The 27159-nt window shown below is 41.6% G+C and overlaps 1 protein-coding gene across 2 annotated transcripts; it reads right to left on the reverse strand.

Annotated features, from left to right (window-relative positions):
• Nucleotides 1-5325: 5325 nt before the first annotated feature.
• Nucleotides 5326-27088, reverse strand: mafgb (MAF bZIP transcription factor Gb). Of its 2 annotated transcripts, none has more exons than XM_085356280.1 (3): nt 26938-27088; nt 10154-10219; nt 5326-7743 (listed from the first exon to the last, which is right to left on the reverse strand). In XM_085356280.1, the coding sequence occupies exons 2-3, from the start codon at nt 10187-10189 to the stop codon at nt 7264-7266; spliced, it is 516 nt and encodes a 171-aa protein (XP_085212406.1). In that variant the 5' UTR covers nt 10190-10219; nt 26938-27088; the 3' UTR covers nt 5326-7263. The 2 variants fall into 2 exon arrangements, with proteins under 2 accessions (XP_085212406.1, XP_085212405.1); XM_085356279.1 differs by lacking the exon at nt 26938-27088 and adding an exon at nt 10352-10684.
• Nucleotides 27089-27159: the final 71 nt, after the last annotated feature.

Below are 27159 nucleotides of genomic sequence, written 5' to 3' on the forward strand. Positions count from 1 at the left end.
AATAATTTATTACATCCCTTACAGAAATATTACAAAACACAGAATTTCCTATTACAAGGGCTTTTCTGATTAGGTTACACCATATTCACACAAACTCACTACTTTTCAAAGGCTTTAAACGGACCATTATTTATACTGCGTTTCCATGTGTAAGATTTAGAAACACACACAAAAAAAAAAAAAAAAAAATCCCATGGTGAACCTGGCTGAATGCTCGCATCAAGAGTCAAATTTGACGGGGACACTGCTACAATAAAAAATAAATAAATACTAATTTAAATGTGCTGATACCTGAACTCTGTACGATTTTTTTTTATTTGTACATTTGATGCAGGCTGGGTATGAACCTGGGACGCAAAAAACAAACATCACTATTGATGCAAACACCAAACAAAATGATCAAAGGAATCCTTGGTTCATTTACCCCTATCGATCAGGATCAGCGGTGGGTGAAAGGGCTTTTAGAGTCCAGTGGCGTGACTCACTACACAGGAAAATCACTGGATGCCTGCATACCGATTGGCCAAGCAGCAAGATAAGGAGTTAATGATTTGCATCTTCTGGAAGAAGTGTGGGTTTTGAAGAAGGGCTTGGTAGGCTGCTGAGTTAACTAAAGCAGGAGAGAATAAGTAGAGTGGTAAATGGTTAAGAGCTTTATCAGACGCATCTCCACCACTCCTTTTCTGTCTCTGTAAAATATTTATAGATGTAGTCTGAGTGGTTGTTTTAGGGTTTGTGATGAAAAGCTTCATTATGACGAGGGTTCGACCCCTGCAGGGGTGGCAGAAAATAAGGTCAGCATGTCTTGACAATCACAGGAGGTCTGAGGTGTCAGCTGACCGTGTCTGCTGAGTGATAGTCTGGATTAAACTTGTGTAATGTTTAACCTTTTGTTTGTTTAGAGATGTGGCACATGGTTTCTCACTGGAAATGCCACAAGAAGTTTAAATGTGGAAGACAAAAATAAGAACTCTACAGGTCAGCAGGAGGCCTTGCATGACGGCTGCATCATTCTCGGTTAGAAACGGATTAAAAAAATTAAATAAATAAAAACACAAGAATGCACCAATTGTGAAATTTTAAGCAGATAACAATGTTTAACTTCACTGGTGACTCAGCTAGGGTTAAGATTAGGTTTCTGAAACACATTTTGCTTCTGAAATAATTGCACAGTCAAATGAAATCATTTTAACAAACTCGAAACAACAACCTGTTGCGGTAAGGTGAAGCGGTTTGAGGACTTTATGGACTTATCAAAGGAACAAGTCGCTGCAGTTCTACAAGCCTGAGAGGAGTTGGATGTTCTTTGTGGAATTTAATTAAATCTTGCTTTGTTTTTTTTGTAGTGACTGTATTACTGCATCGCTACTACACTCTGTAGTCCTCTCACTCTCTTTTTTGTTTGTCTCTCATTGTAGTTACTGTCCTTTATATTTTTATTAACAACACAAAATTTAAAACAAATGTTGACGTGGATTCTCTACAAATACAAATATCTGAATATCAGATGTAAAAGACTTCAACCTTTTTCATATGACATAGGAGATAAACTGCTTACAAGTCCGTTACTCATCTAAAGTGGGGGTTTGAGTTACTAAAACACACAGTATACTTTTGTTTATCAAATGGCCAAAAATAACAGGCCAATACTGTTATCGACCGAGGAACAGTTTTATGGCCAGGTGAGGCCAGTTCTTTCGTAATGAAGCCTCATTGAGGTCTGAAGTGGTTTTGTTGCATTTGCATTTGGTTGCTGTTCTCTTGAAATCTAAATATGAGGGTCAACAGACGTGTCAATCTAAGCGAAGGAAGCCATCATTAGTTTCAGAAAACAAAATATTGTATTCTAAGTGTCGTCCAGACACATGCACCTGACTGGATGTGAGAGACCCATTCTGAGCTAGAAATGGACACCAAACTGATGGAGCACAACAAACAAACATCAGTTGCTGCAGTTTTTGAATGCCGTCTTATTTGCTGAATAAACTGATGGGAGTTGAAGCCAATATCTGCCAATAAAAATGGTGCATCCCTGTAAAAAAATAAAAAATAAAAAAAATAAAAAAAAAATCCTAAATAAATAAATTTGAAGACTTTGTGTTTTCACAGTTAACTGCTAAGTGAAAGTGGGTAAGCCACACCACATATGCCAGATTTAAACAGAGGCAAGCTGACATTTTAATTTATCAGGTATATTTAAAAAAAAGAAGAAGAAGAAGAAGAAGAAGAAGCTAAACACCGCACATTAGCTCTTTAACCTCGTCACATCACACTGTACAGTCAGGAAAACAGACAACTTGACAAACGACTACGATAGCGTCAGTGCTCCTGTGAGGCAGGAGTTTGGATTTTGCCAGTTTGCATAATTAGATGTGTCTATTTAACAGCAGCCACATGTTGACACATTAATGTTTACACAGAATGCTTCTCTCTTTTTTTCGTTTTTCTTTTTAGAAACCAGAGGAGCATAAAAACACAGAGAAGCAGCACACGTAATTGTACAATTTGACATAACTTACAGTCTCAACACAAGTTGAGTTTCCTCTTGTTTTATATGATGTCTCACACAAACACACACACAAGCCCATTCAGCTATCTTAGTGAGGACCTTCATTGACATAATGGTCTCCTTAGCCCCTTACCCTAACCATTAAAAATAAATGCCTAACCCTAAAAAAACCAAACAAAAAAACCAAACAAAAAAACAACAACAAGGTTCTATTAGTGTAAGAAATAAGGTTTATAATTATTTTTTTAGTCAAAATATTAAAATAATTATATAAAAAAATATTATATTGATATCGGATGGTTTAGACAGGTTCCCCTTCCACTGAGACTGCATGTATATTATAGAGTGTGTAAATAAAGTGTTACTTATAAAACTAACAGAAAATTGTGTGGATATTGATAAATACTAAAAAGTGAATGACCTCACAATTGATTTAACAGCACAAAATAAAGCACAAAAACTAAAAGACTCAGTGTTCTGTGGAGGCTAAATCCACTCCACACAGGGTTAGTGGGACCTGTCTACCTTTTTGATTTTAATATCATGTTTTTAGCTGATATTTTAATAGATACCACTCTTTCTGTTAGCTCAAAAGCTGAATATCTCCACAATAGCTTAATACATGGATCAATTAGTCAGAAGGGCTCGACTACAGTACAACGCCAAAGATGACCGTCGGAGGAAGGAGAAGAGGAGCAGAAAAGCTTAACAGGAACTTTAAAGGAGAGTCTGGATGATCCAGCAGCCCCAAACTTTCTCTACACCTAACCATAACCTAGTTGTAACCCTGACACTAAAACCACATTTTGAGCCTCAAAAAGGCCTTCAAATTTGGTGTGTGTCCTCACAAGTGACTGTTGGTTCTCACAAGTATAGTAGAATGCAGATTTCGGTCCTCACAAAGATAGCTAGACAGAAACACACACACGCATGCACGCACAGCTGGCCAGTGAAAAACATCAGTGAGACAGGTAGGAAGCAGCAGACTGATGGAGAGGGACAGAATACATTTTTAAAACTCAGATAACGGCATTCAGGACGTACAAAACAGGGCGTTTTCTTTAATATGGAGAAAACACGTTAATACACTGTATGAGATACTGAAATTTGCTTGTTGCTCAATACCATTAGGTGTGATAAGTGATTTTCATTTGACATCTGAAGCTCTCTGGTTTCACGCCTGACTGAACGTGTGAACGTTTATCCGTTCAAAGACTACGGAGAAAAAATATTTTCAATCACAAACCCATTTATCCTCCTGCGCCTTTTTCACTGTTCACCAGTTTGACTTCTATTTCTGTACAGATGAAGACACTCCTTACTTATCATAGTAACTGCACAGCAGTAGGCGAGCTAACCCATTTTTCTTCACAGTGGAGAAGTAGCGGTTCAGGTAAAAGGCTGCATGTATGTTTTCATCTGTGTAAATTGCTTCTCTTTCAGCTTTAAAATCAGGTTAAAAAATATTTGAGGCAATTGTACTCAAAGGTAAACCTCACTCTTTGACAGACAAACCATTAAATAGCAGAATAGTTTTTTTTTTCACTTCATAAAACACCATATAACAATTGTTATTTCACTTCCCTGACACTTCAAGAACAGTTAAAAAAACAAACAAAAAACAAATACAACTGGAACGATGTTAAATACACATAACCGTGTAAAATACAGAAGCAAAAAAACAAAAACAACATTTTTTTTAATCACACACTATAAAAATAAGTTATTGAAGGAGTGGGTGTGATGTAGCCACAAAGGCCTTCAGCAGAGTTTCACATATTTGCTACTTTGCCTGATGACCTGAATACACAACACAACGCAGTGTGTGAGGTTAACCATAAAACTTCCTCATCTCGTTGGTCACTTTATCTGCAACAGGCTGCACAGACCAAAAATAAAGACATGGAGGCCTGCTCAGAAATACGTCACAAACGTGAACTCTGCCAAAGTGCAGTTTAGCAAATGATCTAACACGTCTGCAGGGCTGGAGCTGAACGATGAGGGCCGGGGAGGACAAAGACTACGATTTGAGAAAGAGTGCAGTTACTCACTGTGTCATCACCCGCTTCAGCCTGAAATCAAACACGTATCAAAGTCATATCCATGAAATAGGGAACGTTATATTACCTCGTCACATACCTACACAGCACACCACACACTAGTTCACGGCTACACACACGTGCCTAGTAGCTAGAGAAAAAACAAAGCTATTCAGTAGTTAAGCCACTTTTGGTACAATTGCAAAATAGAGAGATACTGTATATCAAACAGATTTTGTTATACCTTTTTTTTGTTTTGTTTTTTTATACATGTCATTACAAACGATGCAAAGATAATTGTCTTTATAAAAATCCAGACTCCACCATACATAGACAAAGATTCTTTAAGTATAGAACACCACGTAAGACTACTTTTTATGGTAAAGCCCGCGTGAAATATGTGAAATTCAGAGAAATGTTTGTCACCCATGCCCGCTGACTGCACTGTCAGAAATCACAGTTGCAGTTTGCAGTTGTAAGTTTTGCGGGTAAAAACAAGAAAAGAAAAGTGCAACCCAAATTGCTCTGATATGAGGCAAAGGTTTTCCTGCAGGTGTTGTAACCTACAGCAGACTTTGTTTATAACAGACAAATGTATTTTATGCAAAAAAAAACCAAAACAAGACCAAAAAAAAGAAAAGAAAAAAAAAAAGCAAGAATAAAATTCAGGCTCTTTTTTTTTTTTGTTGCTAATCTCCCTTTTTCTTTTCACTTAAAGAGGACCTATTGTGCTTTTCCTTTCTTTCTACATATGTATACATTATCATGGACAAATAACAAATAGAAAAAAAAACAACCTGTGAGTGAAACGCACAGACGAGAAGGCTCAGCTTTAGACTGTTTTTCTACTTCTGGCCCAGTATGATGTCAGTGAGAGCAGATTCCCCTGGTAATTTCAGGGACATAGTTTGGACTGTGAGTACAGACAAAGATCTTCTATTTAGGATTAGCAGCCAATCAGAATACAGCCTAAATGAAAAGGGAATGGAGCTATAACTGAACTGAAGGGCTGCATAAAAGGACCAGTATCAGATAAACAAGCATTATTTCAACTCTGAATCATGCAAAGCCACTCTATGAAACCATGTTTTGAATGTTCTCAACTCATTGTCAATCCTTCTGCTTACCAGAAGGTTGCCTTAAAAGGGTGAAGAGCTAAAGCAGCTCATGTCAGACACAGAAATGACCTGAAGGGCTGCATCAAAGACTAGTGTTGAATAAATAGGGATCATTTTGCACTGAGACTTATGCAAAGCTTCTCTAGAGTCCAAGAATAAAAATATAGAGATGCAAACGAGCAGAATAGGTCCACTTTAAACAAATGACTTGCCAAGGTACATAACTGTTAATAATCATCATCGTCCTTACGTGCTATTACACAGCTTAAATAACAGTGTACGGGAAGAGTTCAATGCTGTCACTAGCTGACTCCTGATTGGTCAGTTTATGCTATAAAGCACAAGCATACGCAACACATCTACACTGAATCTCCACCATCCTTCCACAAGTTATCATATTATTTGTTCATCAGTTATCCTTTTGACTTCTTCTCTATGCATATCACTAGGAGGAAAAGGCACTTGCCCTTCCAAATGTCTTGAATAATCAACTTTGAAGCAAAACTCAAAGAGGCTTTTATCTTCATATGACCATTTCCCTGAAAATTCCCACACTAAAATAAGGTCAGCGAATTAAATAACGTCATCTCCTTTTCCTATAATATGTTTTGGTAAATATTAATTGCCTCCTTTTCCCCTCCTCCTTTCATAAAATTCAGGAAGTACTGCATGTAATAATGGAAGCCAGTTGGAGTTGAAAAATCGAAGGACAGAGAAAAGAGTAGGTAAGAGAACGCGAGAGTGTGACTTGAAAGTAAAAAGACCAGAAGAAAAACAAAGTAAAAATACAGCTACCCAAATATAGCAATACCAAAACGAACACGCGCCACAGAATTTCACAGAATTCCTGATATATAACAATTCACACACAGAGAATACACCTTGGACCTCATGTGAATGACAACACAGTACAAAACAGTAGAAATACAGTTACCACCATTGTATAATATATATATCTTCTATAGTACTTTTCTGAAAAAAGTTCTTGGCTAGGTGGAACAAGATGGGGCCTCTCTGCAGCCACTCAAATCAGCAGGTCACATTAAATTCAATGATTTCCATAGAACTAATCAAGAATAAATGCTCTGATTCTCATGTGTGTTTAGGATTGTTTGATGATGTACCAAATTTCAATTTTATACATTTTATTTCGATCAGGCACCTCTTCAAATCTGTGTGCAAATTCGTGACATGGTTATTATGTACTTAAAAAGAGATTCACCAGCACTGAGCACCGAAAACCAAATAAAAACTGTTGGAATTTTCTCATTTTGAGTATTTACAAATGTCAGATTATTTTCTTGATCAGGAATAAGACAGTTTTCATATTATTTGGGATTTCCGGGTCTTCAGTGCCCATAGGAACCCTGTGTATTTGTCCTGCATTGGTACAAGAGTTCTCCTCCGCTTCCATCCTTTCCTTCATCTGCACTGATCAGAAGTGATAACGTGACAGGAGCGTGCCGTGACGATGCAAGCGAGGCCGCCCGGCTGTTTGTCTGTCAGTGCAGATGGAGGAGGAGTCCGGCAGAGGGGAAGATTGACTCAGATGCAGCTAAGCTCCATCCTGATGCACCTTCATCTCCCTTCCCTTCCCTCAAGACCGTGCGTCTGTTTTTGACTTCACTATTGTAATCACGCTCGTCGCCGTCGCCACCTTCCCTGGGATGAGCGGACCGATGACCGATGACGCCACCCCTCCCCCTCCCCCTCCAGCCCTGACCCCGACCCCGACAGTGGGGCTTCGTGCCACAGTCCTGGCGAAGGTCTGTAACGCCTCGTACTTAGACCTCAGAGCGTCCAGCTCAACGCGCATCGAAGCATTCTCATTGGCCAGTTTGTCCACCTCCTGCTGCAGCTGAGCCTTCTGCTTCTCCAACTCCTCCTTCTGGGTGACACGCTTCACCCGGCAGCTGGCGGCGTAGCCACGATTCTTCAGGGTGCGCCGCCGCTGTTTCAGTTGCAGGATCTCTTCTTTGGTGAGCCCTCGGAGGTGCTGGTTCAACTCCCGCACCGACATGGTCACCAGCTCCTCGTCTGTGAGGCTGGTGCCATTCTCGCCCGGCTCACGCTTCACCTGCAGGACACAGGAAAAAGAGAGAAGTGAGAGAGAGAAAGCAGCAATGAGTTGACTGTAAAAAGCCCCGCCTGACACCTTTAAGACCTCATATTATCTGTTACTGCCAGGAAATGTTTATGTGGCCTGAACATTCAGACCTGTATCAGACTCTCCAGTGGCCACGTGTCACCCTGCCAACCCAGAAAACCGAGATTTAGAAGAAGTGGCAGCTGTTGTGCTTTAAGCCAAACCATGACCTTTCTCTAAACTTAATTACCATTAAAGGTGGCTTGGTTAACAACATATTGAAAATAATTCACGTGTTAAATCTGTGACATGATTTAACCATCCACATTTCAAACAGTGGTTTGTGGTTTACCGATTTCTAAATCCTGAAGAACCCAAGCTTAACCCCAACAAACTCTGGCCCTTGGAGTTTTTTATTAAATTGTTATCCTAAGTGTTGACAATCAGGGAACAAAGAAAATAATCATCCTACCATGCACTGTTTTGCTTTCTCCAAACTACTGGGTTAGGGTTACCACATATGATGACTCAGGCCTCAGTTAAGAGGCGAAGTCATTCCCTCCACCACCAAACCCTCAAGCCTGCAAATGTAGACTTTGTCATGCTTTAAAACGGGAAAATATTTCTAGTACAAAAACACAAATGAGTACATGTAGCACTGGAAAGATTTAATAAACAAAAAAACAAAAACCCCTTCATTACTGCATGAATTCAGAGTTAAACTTTGATTTAATCATCACAGTTTGGATTCCTCCATCAGCTGATGCAAAGGTCAGCAGATGACTGTGGTGAATGGCAACAGACATAAATGGACCCAGATCACCCTCTGCACCACGTCCTGGACAAGCAGCAGAGAACTTCGTGTGTGTGTGTGAGAGAGACTATGTATTCCTATCTTTGTGGGGACCAAAAATGAGAAGTTCACTATACCAGCAGCCCTTATGGGGACCAGAATCCTGGTCCCCATAAGTTTGAAGGCATTTTTGAGACTCAAAATGTTTTTTAGTGAGAGCTAGTAAGGATTAGTAAGGGTTAGGGACTCATTTTTGATGGTTAGGGTTAGGGTGAGAGGCTAGGGAAAGCATTATGTCAATTCGATGTCCCCACCAGATATGAATACCACACGTGTGTGTTTCTTTTCAAGCTCCTTATTCAATTACATTTAGATGTTTAATTATTTTGTCACAGGTTGTGTTTAATGGTTTTAGTCATTTTATTTTGGATAAATTCAAAGAAGAGTTTTTAGAAGTAGTATAGGAGGTCCCTCTCCCATGTAACCAGCTCCCAGATCCCAGGACTGGATCAGGTGATCCTGAACCATCCCTTAGTTATGCCGTGAGAGTCAGGCTGCTGGGGGGACTTCCCAGCATTGAGCATGTTTTTCATGCCTCGTGTGTTTATCCCGCTACAACATGTGAATGATGTTTTTCTTCTCTACTCTGTAGTTTGTGTTTTGTTCTCCTTGTCTGTGATATCTCTGCGCTCTCTTTTTGTCTCTTCTTTTCCCTCCTCACCTTCCCATCTGCTTATTTAAATTCAAGTTCATTTACATAATCCTTTAAAATGACTGCCCAGAGGCATTTCAAAAAGCCCAGAGGTGTGCCTTCCTTCTAGCATCATTTTGGCTTCAGATGGGCATTTTTTAAATTCTGCGGTCCTCTGAGAAAGTTTTCTTTTCTCATTTGATCTTTGACCTCAAACTGTACTGAGTTTGGGGTAGGTAATCACTAAAGGAGAAGCATAAGAAGACAAAATTGTCCATTAGGCATAGGGGTATTGATTTTGATGCTTTCCTTTTTTCTCTGCTTCCCCTCACCCAATCTCAGCAGATAACGGCCCCTCCTTGAGCTTTGTTCTGCCACAGTCAACTTCCTGTTAAAAGTCGTTCTTCCTCTCTGCCATCACCACCTCATATGGGATTGTCTCTCTAATATCTTGGGGTTTTTCCCTTACAATATAAATGGCATTGTGAATAAATATGAAATGAGTATTTACTGGTGTATCAGCATCCCTTAGTTATGCCGTCATAGGTTCAGGCTGCTGGGGACTTCCCGTGACCTGAGCACTTCTTCCCACTGCCATGCATTTATATGCCACTGCTGCATATCATTATCTTTAATCTACTACTTTGTGTTTTTCCCGTATGTTGTTATGGGCTCTGTGTCCTTTTCTTTTTTCTCTTCTCTTTCCGCTCATTCTCCGACCTTTAAGGGCAGATGTCTACTCCTTTCTGGGCCTGGTTCTGCTAGAGGTCTCCCGTTAAAAGTTTTCTCTTCCCAAAGTTCCTGCTGTTAGTGGACCATCTGATTGTTTCATTTCTCTAGAATATTGTAGGGTTTTTAACTTACCCAACAGCTTACCCTGTATAACTAAAATAAAATTGAAACATGCACCTGCTTACCTTCAAGGCTTTATTTCCTTTGTTAGTCGTCGTCATGCCACAAGAGCCTTGCTCTTCTGAATGAACCTGTGGAGATGCAGGAGAGCACAAAACATAAGCAGAGAAACATCACAGAAAAAAAACATTAAAATAAACTGTGTTTAAGGACACCCTCTCTTCTAACAGTCAATTAAAAAAAAATTGCAAACCAATACCTACCAAGAGGAGTGGAGACATGGTAAATCTATATCTACTATGTTGTGGGAGCATGTTCCACTGTTGTATCGGGGTGAGATTGTATGAGTGAAAGTGACAGAAACTTTTCTTAGAATTTTCCTGACTTCCTGTTTCCTTGTGGTTACACTGACATTGCCCACTACCTTTGTGTTGTTGCGCTCTTATTGGCTGGCTTTCTGCCAATAGGAATGAAATGAGTGTGAGTGAAGAGGAAGTGGTAAAAACTGTGGGAAGGACTCCAGGGGAAAACCAACTGTTAGAACGTCCACACAAACACACACGCACACACACACACACACGCACGCACACACACATTCTCCGTACCAAAGATGAGCAGAAAACAGATATAGACCTACACCTACTGGGGATAAAAATGAAATCATTGATGCCTTTGCACCAAAGTGGAAACGAGACAAAAAAGAATGGAGATACAAATGTGTGAATCAGAAGTCAACAAAGACCGAGCGTGGAAACGCAAAGGATGAGATCAGCCCTTAGAGCGCACGGCTCCATGATGAGCATCTCCGCAAGCTCTCAATGAGAATCTTTGTTTGGTGACCTGTGTGTTTGTGTGTGTTCATAAAGGGCGGCTATTGTAGCTGGTGCTGAGCGATCATCATGAGACCAGTCATGACGACGCAGCAGATTCCGGATCTCACTCCCTCCCTTCTCTCCTGCAACACAAATTTCTGCTCTCCTCTCTTGACTTTTTGTTCTTCCCTTCTTCCCTTTAAGGGGAGGACAATACAAGATATGGTTGTCAATCACGAGTCATTAGCCAATGAGCATGCAGCATCCCTCAGATTCAGAGTCAAATCAAGCCCGAAGTCATCATATCCATTTTAAAAACAGAGACAGCAATGGCAATAATTCTCAGATTAAAGCCTCACAAGGGGACCTTACAAAGCAATGGACGATGTAAAAATTTACATCAGTCTTAAAGCCCCCAAATCACACACACACACACGCACACACACACACACACACACACACAAAAAAAAAATCAAACAAACCTCAAAGTGTCACAATCCAGAAAGGTTTCTTTATTAACGTTGAGCATTATTGTCACGGAATACAGTGGGGCAAAAAAGTATTTAGTCAGCCACCGATTGTGCAAGTTCCCCCACTTAAAATGATGACAGAGGTCAGTAATTTGCACCAGAGGTACACTTCAACTGTGAGAGACAGAATGTGAAAAAAAAAAAATCCATGAATTCACATGGTAGGATTTGTAAAGAATTTATTCGTAAATTAGGGTGGAAAATAAGTATTTGGTCACCTCAAACAAGGAAAATCTCTGGCTCTCACAGACCTGTAACGTCTTCTGTAAGAAGCTTTTCTGTCCCCCACTCGTTACCTGTATGAATGGCACCTGTTTGAACTCATCATCTGTATAAAAGACACCTGTCCACAGCCTCAAACAGTCAGACTCCAAACTCCGCCATGGCCAAGACCAAAGAGCTTTCGAAGGACACCAGGAAAAGTATTGTAGACCTGCACCAGACTGGGAAGAGTGAATCTACAATAGGCAAGCAGCTTGGTGTGAAAAAATCAACTGTGGGAGCAATCATCAGAAAATGGAAGACATACAAGACCACTGATAATCTCCCTCGATCTGGGGCTCCACGCAAGATCTCATCCCGTGGGGTCAAAATGATCATGAGAACGGTGAGCAAAGATCCCAGAACCACACGGGGGGACCTGGTGCATGACCTGCAGAGAGCTGGGACCAAAGTAACAAAGGTCACCATCAGTAACACACTACAACGGCAGGGAATCAAATCCCGCAGTGCCAGACGTGTTCCGCTGCTGAAGCCAGTGCATGTCCAGGCCCGTCTGAAGTTTGCCAGAGAGCACATGGATGATACAGCAGAGGATTGGGAGAATGTCATGTGGTCAGATGAAACCAAAGTAGAACTTTTTGGTATAAACTCAACTCGTCGTGTTTGGAGGAAGAAGAATACTGAGTTGCATCCCAAGAACACCATACCTACTGTGAAGCATGGGGGTGGAAACATCATGCTATGGGGCTGTTTTTCTGCCAAGGGGACAGGTCGACTGATCCGTGTTAAGGACAGAATGAATGGGGCCATGTATCGTGAGATTTTGAGCCAAAACCTCCTTCCATCAGTGAGAACTTTGAAGATGAAACGAGGCTGGGTCTTCCAACATGACAATGATCCAAAACACACCGCCCGGGCAACAAAGGAGTGGCTCCGTAAGAAGCATTTGAAAGTCCTGGAGTGGCCTAGCCAGTCTCCAGACCTCAACCCCATAGAAAATCTGTGGCGGGAGTTGAAAGTCCCTGTTGCTCGGCGACAGCCCCAAAACATCACTGCTCTCGAGATGATCTGCATGGAGGAATGGGCCAAAATACCAGCTACTGTGTGTGCAAACCTGGTAAAGACCTATAGTAAACGTTTGACCTCTGTTATTGCCAACAAAGGTTATGTTACAAAGTATTGAGTTGTATTTTTGTTATTGACCAAATACTTATTTTCCACCCTGATTTACGAATAAATTCTTTACAAATCCTACCATGTGGGTTCATGGATTTTTTTTTCACATTCTGTCTCTCACAGTTGAAGTGTACCTCTGGTGCAAGTTACTGACCTCTGTCATCATTTTAGGTGGGGGAACTTGCACAATCGGTGGCTGACTAAATACTTTTTTGCCCCACTGTATATCACAGATGAATGCTGCCTTTCATTTACCTCAGAAGTCGTTGTTGTAGAAGTTGGAATTTTAGGTCTATGATGTAGGAGAGCAGCCGAAAGAAGAAGACAACGTAGAATAACAGAAACAAGAACTGGTACCCTGGATGACTCAGAAAGAATCCAAGATAAAAGATTAGCCTTGTAACAAAGGAGACCTTTCATATTTTGACCAGCCACCTATCCCATCATATGGTGTTATAAGTTGAAAGTTTACCCTAAGATGTACTTTTTGAAGAAGTTTTCTCCAGTGAATTATCAGAAAACAGATCAAAGATCCAGGGTCTATGATATATCCCCTGCTATTGATGCTTAAAGTTATAGAAAAAAATGTTTTCATTTAGACTAGAATCATTTGGAGTGGTTATAAAATGGATTTGGTTGCAGTTTTCAACAACGCTTAAATGTGTTTTTCAGTCCTGTCTTATGTGGTTATTTCATGTACTCTTAGTTATGAGGGCTCAAATATGCTGGAAAACAAAACAGCTTTAGATCCACCCCTATGCACTCTGAGGGCCTGTAACTCAAACGTAACAGTTTCACAGTATGGTGGTTTGCATCATTTCATTATAATAAAGCTATTCTGAGGGGGTCAGGTGGAAACTTTTCTCACTGGACTAATTTCTACAAAGGCGTTATCACACCTTTCTTAGGTGTGATGACATTTAAATGATACCGGGCAACACGACTCTTTCCATTTTTTCTATCAAAAGACACCAAATGTGTTAGTGAGCCTCCCTCACAACGCATCACTGCCTGCCTGTCTGTTTGTGAGGGGGCTTCAGTGTTTGTGCATGCACTGCCACAAATCCTACAGATATAAATAGCTGCAGATCAAAGAAAAACATACAAATAATTATGCATGCACACACACACAAAAAAACATGTCAAATGCACAGCAAGTTAAAAAAAAACAAAAAAACAGTTTAAAACTCAAGGAAGTGGTGAAGAGTGAAAAACAACAACAACAAAAAACTAAGCCTCGCATGTTATTGCGCGGCTTAATCCGATGGAGAAATGGCACAGCTTCATTTAAAGCATTTGACTTCAGCACTTAAGGTTCTTCTTAATGAGTTACGATCAGTCAGTTAAACACAATCTTTTATTAAAGAGCTTCTTCTTGAGAGCTGAATGTGCCGCTGCACTCTTCTGTTTTTTTAGGATGCAGCCTCCCACAGCTGAGGTGCACGCTCGCACAAAAGATGAATCAAAGACATGAAGACTGAGGTTAGCTGCTGGGGGTTGGGTTGATGCAAACAGAGGGGGCATAAAGGGGGCTGTTTCCCTGACAGGCACTGGTTTATTTCCCTTGTGCCCAAACCCCCCCATCCTCCATCTACATAGAAACAAAAAGCATGCTGCCAAACACACACACACACACACACACACACACACACACACACACTACCCTGCTGCTATGCCAGCGGGGCACAATAAAACACACATGCAAAATGGTTGACTGCGAGTACACAAGTGTTTTAAACAATGTCGTACTCGCATACTGCAGAGGTTTGATACCACATTTAACGTCGTAATTAAAAGCACTTTAAAAGGCACTTTAGATGTTTATATACGCAACATAAAAGGTTGGCATGGTGGTGCAGTGGTTAGCACCATCAAGTCACAGTAAGAAGGTTCCTTGTTTGAATCTTTAGGGCAGCTGGAGTGTTTCTGTGTGGAGTGTACTGGCATCCTCCCACAATTCAAAGCAGTTAGGTTAACTGGTGATCCTGTGTTGGCTATAAATTTGTGGCTCATAGACATTTATAAATCAGTTTTCCACTTTATAAATGCCAATTAATTTCCAAAAAGGTGCCAGGTCTATTCTTGAATCATTCTGCTCTATCACAACACCACCGAATGTAATCAGATTTATAAACCGTAACCAAACACTGAGGAATTACAAGCAGTGTCAAAAGACACAGTATAAACCCCCAGAACTTCATCACTTTACTTTTTTTAATGTTTTTTTTTTGTTTGTTTGTTTGTTTGTTTTAACATTCTGTTTACACCTGGGAAAAAAGTGTGTAAAACTGCAAAACCACTAGAAAAAAACAGTGATAAAAATTTTGGGTGCAGCGCTCAGCATTAATTAATTGGCTCTTTGAGGGTGACTGCATACATAAGCATAATTTATCTGCAAACAGGTAAATCAGAGTCTGCGTTACCTTGTGTCACCTTTACAGAAGCAACACAAAACAAAAACCTGTATGTCCTAATCCATCATGGTTAGACAACAACAACAAATTTCAAAAAACTGACTAAGACCAGAGGATAAAACTGCAACAAACTGTGTCTTTTTGGGGCATCTGTAAGTCACCCAGGTTGAGGATCATCTGCTGAGCAAAGGCATCGCCATTCATCTTGGGTGGACACACAAACACAAAGGGCCAGAGGTGTCCTTCCCATCATGCTTGTTAGGTGATCGCTGCGGTGTGGTCAATGCCACAGCCACTGTTGCTACAACAGAGCTTTTTTTTTTTTTTTTTTGCTGTGGCAGGCTGTATTTTTATGGAGCAACTGAAAGAACGCTGACGACTCAAGAGCAGAGCTGCTTACGGTTACAGCAGAGAGACAACACACACAAACACGGAGGACGGGATGTGAGGACAGGGATGGCAGAAGAGCTGAGAAGTGGTGAAGATGAGTAGAATATGGTTGGAAGGCAAAAAAAAAAAAAAGATGAGAAAGTCAGGAGGGAGAAAAAAGATAGCAAGGTGAAGACAGAAAAGAAGAGGAGGAGGAAGAGGAGAGGGGCGCTGGTGGTGAAGGAGGACTGAAAGAATGCTGACGTCTCCAGAGCTGATTAGCGTTACACAGAGACATCACACCCACAGCCGAGAAAAATGCTGAGTATGGAGAGAGGACAGGGTGTGAGGAGACGGGGGGGGGGGGGGGGGGGGGGGTGCAAATGACAAGGGAGAAAGAAGAGAAGAAAAAGAGAAGCAAGCGAATAGGGAGGAGCAGGAGGAGGAGAAGGACAGAGGAGGAAGGGGGGGTGGGAAAGCATTTCGGTGAAAATGCATCCTCAACACATTTGTAAGAGCTTAGCTGTGGAGTACAGAGAGTGGGGGAGAGAGAGGAGGAGGACGAGTAGGGGGATAAAGCCCCCCCAAAAACCCTGAACTCAGCAACGACCACAACTAAAACCTCCAATTAGAAAAGTTCTGAAGCTGATCCAATGCAATGAAACCACTGCTGACCACCTCCCTCTCCCCTCAACCTTCTTTAACACACAAAATAAAGAAAAGACTTCACATCTCTTCCTGTTGACAAATCAAATCCCACAGAAGGGACAGGGGGATAGTCTTGCAAATAAGAGCTATTAATAATAAAACCAATACATCCACACTCAGACTTGGGGAAAAAAAATAAAATAAATTCAAGCATTTATTTTCCCCAAGGCTCATATTGCAACTCCCCGGGCAAACATTTCAGCGACAACTATCTGTCGGCTGACCGTCTTTCTCAACAAAAAAATTTCCACAACAAAAGTGGCGATGATAGAAGTTAACCGCCCTCTGGATGTCCTTGTGGGTTCAAGAATAATTTTATACTACCCTTTTTATTGATTACAGCAAAATGAAATTAAACATTCTTGATTGGGAGAAAAGTAACCTGACATATCCTCCTTCATTCAGGCCTTTTTCTTTTGTTCCCCAATCTGCATAAGAGACACGTTGATCCCTGTATGAGCCTTGATTCCTCCTTATCCGGTTGCCTGCTAGAGGCAAATATTTATCATTTTTCCAGTTGACTGTATTCATAACACTGTGTTTCCATTGGCTATGCATAGTGAAGTATTATAAGCATGCAAGCAACCTACGTATTCAACAGCACATCTGACGGCAATGATGCTATGCAAAGGTAGACTGTGGACTGGTTGAAAAGTTTACTTGAACAGAAAAGGAAGTGGCAGCAGAGTTCAAAACAAAGATAGAAGCATAGAAAATACTGTTGTTTTTAACACTCAGTTTCACTTCACTACAGAGAAGTTCTTTGTTTCTTTTAACTTCTCTCTGTTAAATAGAAGGAGCTAAGCTGAATAACCAACAACATCACAATAAAGAACGAGAATAACTTACAGGCAGGTCGTTTTTGACAGCGCCCCCTGGTGACAGCGCACAGTTATAACATTTAGAGAACGATCCGCGTATGACCAAAGCTCAACCAGGTTGCTGCCGTGATGCTAGGCAAAACTTCACTTCACATTCGATGTGAACTATTAGATTACTGGGTCCAACTTTCCTGGCTTTACTCATGACTGCATGATCTACTGGGAAGAGGCACGTTTTTGCTCTCCTTCGACACACATTTCCGACATCAGTCTTGCAGAGCTTCATAATTTTTTAATAATTTTATGCATTTTGTGGATTCATTGCGGAAACAGTTTCATAGTGTCAAAGTATTTGTTAGTAAGTTAAAGAGATTTTTATTGAGATAGTCATGCGCTGTCTCAGGCCTACCTTTTCAAGGGGGCTAGGGTCGCTTAACCACATGAACAGGCGTTTTACAATTTTCACATTCATTAGGCTATTAGGGTCCAGGCGATGTGTATTTTGTCAGGATAAGGTTTTTAGTGTACTTCCACATGTCTGTCCGATTTGCATGACTATGCAGACTCGTCTGCAGAGATTTGACTTGACATTGCACCAACTATGCATGTGTAGTTGGCTTCAAAGAACTATGAAATGAGTTACAAGTCAACCGTAGTGTCTCCAGCTGCCCACGCTGCAGCAGAATATAATCACTGCTTAAAGGTGACTGTGCTTTTGGCATCAGGACCCCTCTGCACTGGAACAACCTGCCTGAGGAGGTCAGCCTCCCAGTAGTCACCTTTAAATCACCTCAATGCATTTGCAATGATTTTCTTTTATGCCATGACATTACACGTAAGATCTTCTTACTTGCTGGTAATCAAGCTTCCTAATTTTAGTTTTGCCATTGACTTTTATTTTTTATCATTCTGTCTTGCACCCAGGATGAAAACCAGGGTAATAGTGCAGCAGGATGTGATCATGGGGCTAATAAAGATAGATTAAAAAGAACAAAGGACACAGCATGATGAGACATAGACTGCTTTCTCTCGCAGACAAACAGGATGATGAACTCTCTTTGTGCGGCTGGCTTCAGACAGAGCTCTAATTAATCTTGTTTGCGAGAACCTTTTGCCCCGGCCTCTACTGCCACACAGAGAGGAATTTCTTAGAAAGAGACTTGCTATTTAAGAGCCGGTGGCCTGCTGCAGACACACACAGTGGAAAATAAATGGCCAGATTAGGCGCTCCAAAAATGACCCGGGGGCTGCGACAAGTGGGTGTTTGCGCACATAAACAAGTGAGCATATATAGCCAATGATCAAGAATAGATTGTAAGAGTCACAAGTCATTTGTGATGCAGTGGCATTGCTGCGTTTATTGAATAATCCGACAATAACAACTGCTTTAACTGTGTCTTCTCCTTCAGGCATTTCTCTAAGCAATAGCGGGGGGGAAACACAAAGGATGGCAGCTGAGTGAAGCAGTAGACGCGCACAGTAGGTCGTAGAGAGGACATGACAGAAAGACATAAAGGAAGCAAAACGTAGGGAGAGTGAATTGAAACCTCAGACAGCTACAAAACTCAGCTCCTGGCAGCAGTCCACCTTGGGTTTGTTAAAAAACAGAGCGAGTAGCTCTCATTGATCCCGTGTGGGCCGAAGATGGTGAGGGAGTCGGTAAATAATTAACGATGAGCTCTGTGTGGAGTCTGATTGAGAATTAGGAATCAGATCAGAGATAATGGCAACCTGTGTGTAGAGAAAAGGGAGGAGCAGCGATACAGGACCTTGGGTCTGAGGAGCTGAGGAGTGACAAGGAGAGAAGTCACTAGTATGGGCTATGTGTGTTTGAGAGTGTGTGTGCGCGTGTGTGTTTTAGGAAAGGAAGCTATTAACTGGAGGTTATGCAGAGCGTGAAATAAGCATGATAACACAGACAGAATGAGGAGATGGAGAAAACACAGGAAAAGTCATGGAGAAGAGGAGTCTAGACCAAGGGTGTCAAACATGTGGCCTGGGGGCCATAACCGGTCTGCAAAATGGTTCAACTCAGCCCACCAGAGTCAGAAAAAAATTGTAGTTACTCCAACTTTTGAAAAAAAAAAAAAAAAAAAAAAAAGAAGCATTGTGACATGAGCGTATGACACCGTACATCGAAAGTAACGTCACAACTGCTGGCGTTCAAAAAAAAATGTACGTTTCCTTCAGCTCTCTGGTTTTTTTAAGCTGGTGCTGGAGGCAGAGTTGTTAACACAACTAATTTCCATAGGTTAGTTTAAATTTTGCCCTTACGTTTCTGCTGTGGTTCACACCATTGCCTGTATGTAACCATTCTTGAATTCAAGATCATTTTCTGAATGCCAGGAGTAGTTCGTGCCCCACCCTCATCCACTTTCTCATCTCACATACCCCTCCTTAGCACACGTGGATCTGCCTCACCTGGGAGCTTGAGTTTCCACTGAGGTCCTCTTCAAAACACAGCCTAAACAACTATTCTTATTGAACCTGCAATTCTCTTACAAAACATGTTTTCAAATCTAATTGAGGATGTGGACCCTGCCAGTGAATGTGTGTTTGTATGTACTGTTTGTTGGCATATGCACACTTTTTACGCATTTCTCTTTTTAAAGCACTGTGTGTATTAAAAAGTGTTATACAAATTAAGTCATTATTAGTAATTAAAATCACTTTGACATTGATGTTCTAGCCCCTCATAAACATATATGGAATCACTTTCACAGTTTACTGAGAGTTAAAAAGGGGCAGCGTGCGTGTGTGTCTGTGTTTGTGAGACAAGTGCGTTATTAAAGGCGAGAAAAAGTCCTGGCGTCGACACGTTTTTCCCATTCCAGGTAGTAAGTCGGAGTGTGATGACAAATTTCCCAACACAAGCAAAAAAAAACCTGCACTGTCAGGCAATTGAGCTCTGGCGCCTTTTTTTCATAAGTGCTTTTTTTCTTTGAAGAGAGAAAGCATGTAGCGCAGGTTAAGTCATCTCTGTGTGTGTGTGTGTGTGTGTGTGTGTGTGTGTGTGTGTGTGTGTGTGTGTGTGTGTGTGCGTGCGTGCATACAAACAGAGCTGCGAGGGAGACAGGGATAAGTTAAACGACACTATAAGTTTATTTCACCCAGACGCCGTGCATCCCAGGTCAGCAATACAAACTCGAGACAAAGAGAAAGTTCGAGTCCAAGAGCAAAGTAAGCACGGCGCGACTCTGTGGGGAGGCATTCATCATTATCAGTCACATTAATGGGAAAGTATCATCAGAAAACCTTTACCACAGGGAGGAGGAGACATGTTTGTGGTTTACAGAGGTGCACTCGGGGGCAGTGGTCTCTTTTGCACTGCGACATTCTCCGTGACTATTTTAAGGTTTTCCTTTAAGATGGTATGATGGGTATTACGATATATTTAAATGCGCACAGAGGGGCAGAGTATGTGGACATTTTACCGAAGCAGTGCTGCCTGCTTCCCTTCAATCTGATATTTATCCTCCTGCTAAACGCAGCAGTTTAAAACAACACATGACTAACAAAACTTCACTTGTAAAAACCATAAACAATTCTACTACTTTAAAGAAACACGATTAAATGCCAAGAATTGTGAAGTGAATAGTGCTGAAACAACTTCCTGATTTAAAAAGCCTGATCTTCCAGCTTTTCCCAGGCTAAAACTGGACCCATTATACTTTTTCTTTGTGTATATATGACATTATAAATACAAAATATTTGTACAGGCACTGAGTAACAGCCTCTTTGAGCCTGTGAGCCAAAAGCTCAGACTTCAGATTACTCTAAACAGTGAGTTTTAAGTAGATTTTTCTACTCTTTTATTTTGTATTTATCTGACAGTCACAGACAAAAAGCCCATTTCCAAAAGGGCAATTAGTGGAACTAACTTTAATATCTGTTATGGACTGTCTAACAAACAAAGCATTTGAAGATGTCACCTTGGACTGTGGAAAAATCATTACCACAGCTCAGACAAGAAATTACAGATTACTGCAGTAACATTACTTGGTGGTGAAAATAATCATTAGGTGCAGTCAGCTGCTTCTACAAAAAGGTCAAACAGATTGAGAAGGAATTAATAACAAAATATATATATATATATTTTATATATATATAATATTTTTTTTCTTTTTTTCATGACTATAAGACGAAAAAAAGATGCAGAAAATACAATGAAACAAAGGTTCCATAGCTTCAGCAGGCCCTAAACGCTAATTCCTCATCAGCTACATTTGCTCACTCTGAAGGTGATTAGATCTAAAACATGCACTTGTTTTGTTTGAGAATAGGTCTGATGTTTACTTTGCAAGCCAGCCTTCAATATGAGGAGGGGAAATGAAAACTCAGTCGAGACACCGGAGGACCATTGTTGCTTGGAAATAATTTAATGCCACAGGTGATAGCAAAGCCGGTGCCACATTCAACGCACACGTATCTCTGTTCCCTCTCTTTGCTCCTTGGCATTGATCCACTCTGTTTGTGTGTGTTTTAAAGCTTCAGAAATTCATACCACAATCCTGGGATCGTCACACTGCAGTTAAAAAATGCGGCAAGTTGGCATAGAGATGATGCAACTGGTAGACAACCGCTGGTGCAGATACTTCTGTTACCAGGGCCTTGCATCTTCGCCGCTACAAGCCAATCACAATATCTCATGGCTGCATCACTGGTGAGGTATGGAATGAATGTGTGAGTGTTATTTTTTTTAACTGGCGGCATCTCTAAAAGCTCCAAAATAAGCCCAAAGGCCCACAAAGGAAAAACTTGATAACTTTACTCAAAGACTACAATATCACTTCACCGATCACTGAAATGCACGACACAATCGATTCAGGACCGAAATCTAGATCAACAACTTAAACTGAACTTCAACTTTTTTCCATTTAAAAAAAATAAAATAAAAAAATCCCTTTGACATGCTGAAATGAGATTTGTCTCATTTTCATACACTTTCTGGTTCTCAGGGAGGTTATGAAATAAGCAGTCGAAGCACTTGTGGAGGGCGGGTACATTAAACGCACACACACAGACTCGGAGACAGAATAACACAAGGACAAGATGCGCACTCACATCGAAGCAAAAAAGAAAACTGAAGAAAAAAAAAAAAAAAACAGTGGAGCACAGCAATGATTATGCACCAGATCTGCTTACACCATATTTCATCATTACTGTGGAGAAAAAACACTCAACTATTGATCTGCCCCACTGCTTCCTTTTCTCTCTTCCTCTCTCTCACTGCAATTCAATCTTTTATTCCCGTGTTTACTTATTGCATTTTACTTCCCTCTCACTCTTTTAGAAATCTGCAAGCAAAACAAGACTTCTGAAATGGTTCCCAGTAGTAAACAAGACCATAAACATGCAAACACTACTTAGAAATTATGTTCACAAACACCGCGTTCTTCCTCGCAGACACACATACACACACATACAGAGGAGGTGGACACAATATCAGAAACACCTGTGCAATCTAATGCAATCCAGAGCTGTAGCCCTGCAATAAACGCTGCCTTTGTGCAGTCTCTTTTTTCAATGCAATCTCAGAGCAAGAATGGATACAAAAATCATGAAAAAAAACCTTAAGATAAAATTCTTTACTTTAGAACAAAAACATCATTAAACATCATGTCCTCAGACTTTGTTCACAGTTACTGGGTATGGATCTAAAATAACCTTTTGGTACTGACATCAATGTGTCCACATTCAGTTTAAGACCAAATTAATAGGTGCTGATGTATTTTAGAGGGAAAAACTAGATTTACAGTTCTAAGCCAATAAATAAAATATGTGTTCTAAGCATTAGTAACAAAACCGAGGCATGCTGTTGGCAACAGCCTCAGAACATTTGATCAGTTAGGAAAAAATATCAGTTCCACAAAAGTTTGATAACATCACTCTCACAGATGGAAAAAAAAAAAAAAAAAAGGACAGGCAGTGAAGATGAGGGATTATTTTTCGAAGCTAAGAAATGCTCAGAAAGGAAATTTAAAGGACATATATAAATATATATATGAAAATACACAGAGTCTCTCTAGAATTTTTTTCACTGGATCCACATACGATGTGTTGCTGATAGTGCTGGGCAATTCAAGCAGTCTTTTTCATCTGCCAAATTCCACTTTAACCTCTGTCTATAGATTGTGCTGACCATCTTGAATATACCCAACTCCTGTTGTAGCTCAGTAAATCATCCTTCCTTATAAACACAGCCAAAGGAGGCTCTACATCACACATGAGCAGAGCCTAACGGCCACCTCAATTCGATTCCCTACAACCTTAAAAGAAAACTAAACAACCACCCAAAAATCAATAAACACTGCGTGAAAGGAGGCACACGGGAACCCTGACTTCAACTGCTGCTGGTGCTCCTCGTTCTGCTCTGCAGCCTCTGTGAGTTAGAGCACAGCAGCACCCGTTCTCCACCTGCTGCAGGTTCAGTATGAGTGACCCTCAAGCTAACAGCGGATCTCCAGAGTAGAACAAGAGCTACTGTCCCCAGCTGCATTAGATCTTGTTCTGAACTGGACTGCAGAATGACCTTAGTAGTGACTGGGCTTTCAAAATAAAAGCATGGGGGTTGTGAACTAGTTGTCTCAGGCTTGTTTTGGGATTATTTAAAACATTCAGGCAATCTGTTATATCTACCCAAATTAATGGATTTTAACATTCATCAGCAATATGTGTGTGTGATATTTTCATTCAGATGTTCCATGTGAGGCCCTTTGTTTACTATGACTATCACTGCTCTGCATGATGCTTCAACACCTTGACCACCGTACACGTAGGGCATCAAACAGTGTATATGAACACACATATACTTCCTTCCTTGTCGAGGCTTCAAGACAGACAAGAAGAGATAGAACGCAATCAACCACCATGCACCAAATGTTGTAATGGCCAACTGATAGTAAAATCACTTCCCTTTGTTACATCTCCTTTCTACGCCTCAACAGTGCAGGCAGGAACTCACACACAGCTTTTAACCTTGGTGCTTGGCATACGCACAGACACACACACAGCCCTACAGCAGGAAGATCTTAGCTTCTTGTAGGTGTTTTATATCTCCTGCTTTCTTTGCAACCTCTCACATGTATATACACACACTCACACACACGCACGACAAGGCAAAGAAACTAGCTGTGGTAAGTAACAAGTGAAAACGCCATCTGTCAAGCGAGAGCGCATTTGCTTCGCCTCAGCATTTTCAGGGGAATGCCTTGAAGACAAAAAGGTCCTTGTTCTCAATCTCTCCACAAATCCCATCTCTCATTCTTCCTCCCTCTTCCTTCATCCCCCCCTTTTGCTCTGCGCGCCTCGCCGCTCTGCCACCATCAGCAAAGTTGCACACATAAGCATTGGTCAGCGTTCAATTACCGCGAACACCAGGGAAGGATGGGAAAGTACTTGACAGAGAAATGCACTTCAAGCACTGATTAAATACCGATACCAAGTATAAAAAGCTTAGCCCCTAGGTTGTGTGTGTGCGTGCGTACATGCAATGAGAAAAGGAAATGGGAAAAATCTGTGTGTGTGTGTGTGTGTGTGTGTGTGTGTGTGTGTGTGTGTGTGTGTGTGTGTGTGTGAGAAAGAAAGACAGTGAAGAGGGAGGGTTGGTGGTGGTGCTCTTCTCTCCAATACTGATACAACTGTTTCATCATTATGACCCTCTATTACAGTACTTGCCAACTTGCTTACTACATACTTTTGATACACTCTGCAGAGTGCTGACTCCAACTAAAGCTGCTGATATGGAGTCATTAGGGGGGTGAAGTTTCTGTTTTTCTTGTGCCCACAGAGCTTCCCTATTACTCTTCAGTGTTTAAGAGTTGCAGCGCTCATAGGCAGAAGATAATGGCCCATCCGCAAGAGATCAATCAGAGGAAATTCTGTTGCACAGCATTATAGCTTCCTTTTTTAGCACACGTCTCAGTGTGGGTTCATTAACCGCCATGGGAATCAGTCCTTCCCCTCAGCCTTCATTTGTGTCTGTATTTTTAATGATATTTACACAGGAGGTTCTTGTTTTTAATCTGGCAAAATCAGACTGTATTTATTTATTTTATTAAAAAGTGAACTAAAGGTTGAGGGGTTAACTCTATAAGGTCTGAAGCCGCCTCCATTCGCTCGTTTTGTATCTGACCCTGGTATGCAGTGGACCCAAGCTCCGGTTACCTAGGTAACTCTCTAATGTCAATCAGCCGCATGTTCCGCTCTCATTGGTGGCTTCTTCGTTAAATACCGTTGAAGTTGAGAAAAGTTCGACGGTAGACCCGCCCATTTCACGTCGCTAACCGTTATTTCGCCCCTCTTCGCTCGTAAACGGTGAATGTCACTGACTTCACATGGCTTCTGGCCGTCAGTATCGTGGCCTAATTTATCAGAATGTGATTTTAATTAAAATTACTTTGGCTTTAAAACATCCGAAGTCTAGGCAATCAGAAAAAAACCCTAAACAAAGGCTTGGGGGATTCAAACATCATGGGGTTAAGCCACTAGATAACAAACATCGTGCTCCAGTGCACATAAATTAACTAGTGTTTGCTGAATACTACAAAAATGTACACATTTAGGACCATTTTAAAAACACCTATCCTTGACCCCGACTCCGTGACCAGGTCTAATTTCACCGCCGTGAACAGACCTCCTTCCTTCCCTCTACGCCAGACCTTTGTCCGCCCGCCCGCCTGCCGCCGGTGCCATGTTGCCATGGCTCCCTCGTGCCTCCGCTCTGCTCGCGCAAACGTTGAGAAATACGAACGTTGTGATGAATCAGCATCTCTGCCGCGAGCTCAAGCCGGTGAACCAGCAGCAGCAGCACCGCGGCCGGAAAACCGAGTAGACTCTATGAGAGTAAACCCGGTAGTACAAGTCCTTAAAACGCCAAAAAATACTCACTGTTGCTGAGTGATACGCGAAGCGAGCGGCTGTCTGTGTGAAGCGGCTGACACAAAGCAAATGTCAAAACAGTCACTCGGGCAGTTCGGCCACAATACTCTCTCTCTCTCTCTGTAGCTAGCCGCTGGGCGTCTGACAGCTATCGACGCTCCAGCATGACAGCCAGCCGTGTTTTGCCTTGTTTAAAAAAAAAAAAAAACAGAAAGAATTTTTTTTTTTACATATTTTTATATTTCCACCTACAGCTAAACAACCAGAGAGCAAACGAGACGCTCATATATGAGAGCCCTAAATCCCAACATAGCTAACAAACAGCTGACTAACGGTCATATCACATCTGAACCAGCAGCTGGATATGTCCGGTCTGTGTGAGCGCCGCTGCCGCCGCTCCAAATGCGAGGCACAGCCAGAGAAAAAGCTGAGGTTATGTGCCGTTACCGAGGGGGGTTTCGGTGCTTTAAGTAAACACTATACATTTAGAAATTTAACAGGCACAAAACAAGGGAATCCCCGGGCACCGCCGCGTCTCCGCGCGGTCATCTAATTCCGACACTTCTTTTTCAGCCTGACAGCCACACTCATCCTGCCCCCTTTGTCTGTCTTATTATGAAATCACCGGTTGGTCGGTAGTGCGTGGCAGCTAGAGCGACCGACCGCGTTTCAGTAGCGCATGTACCAAAGACCTCGATGATGATGATGATGATGATGATGATTCAGCACTGCCAGACTAATGCCCTTTAAACAACAGCAGCAGCGGCGGCGACGGCGGCGGCAGCGCACACCGGGACAGGCGGCAGTGCGCCCGCACTGAGCGGCAGCGACGGCGGCCGTGCACACTCAGCAAAACACCTCTACATTCAGCACTTTCTGAAGACATTTCAGTTTTGATTTCGACAAAGCTGACTCACCAGAAGTCAAACCGGCGCCTTTCGCCCACCCGCAGCTTCGAAAGGTTGACGTCCGCCGACGGTTCGTCGACCCGGTGTGGAGAAGACAGACAGTTGGAGAAATGTTTTTCCGCTCACGCCTTCTCTCGCAGGTCTCCAGATATATCCACTCCTTCCCCGCTTGTTTTAGTCTATGGTCGGAGGCGCCAGACGTCAAATGATGTTTGGATCACGTGGCTTCAT

This window comes from Diplotaxodon limnothrissa, linkage group LG6 (genome assembly GCF_057381915.1).
Source record: "Diplotaxodon limnothrissa isolate DT_005_m linkage group LG6, D_limnothrissa_male_GT1.1, whole genome shotgun sequence".
Classification (NCBI taxonomy): Eukaryota; Metazoa; Chordata; class Actinopteri; order Cichliformes; family Cichlidae; genus Diplotaxodon; species Diplotaxodon limnothrissa.

Bases quoted from the DNA above. Each gene is read 5' to 3' on its own strand.
- mafgb (XM_085356279.1), bottom strand. From the start codon at position 10,684: ATGTGTGTGTGCGTGCGTGTGTGTGTGTGTGTGCGTGTGTGTTTGTGT. The intron at 10,220-10,351 runs GTAGGTATTGGT...GCATCTCCACAG, and splicing joins CCATGTCTCCACTCCTCTTG to GTTCATTCAGAAGAGCAAGG. The intron at 7,744-10,153 runs GTAAGCAGGTGC...TGTGTCCTGCAG, and splicing joins AAGGAAATAAAGCCTTGAAG to GTGAAGCGTGAGCCGGGCGA.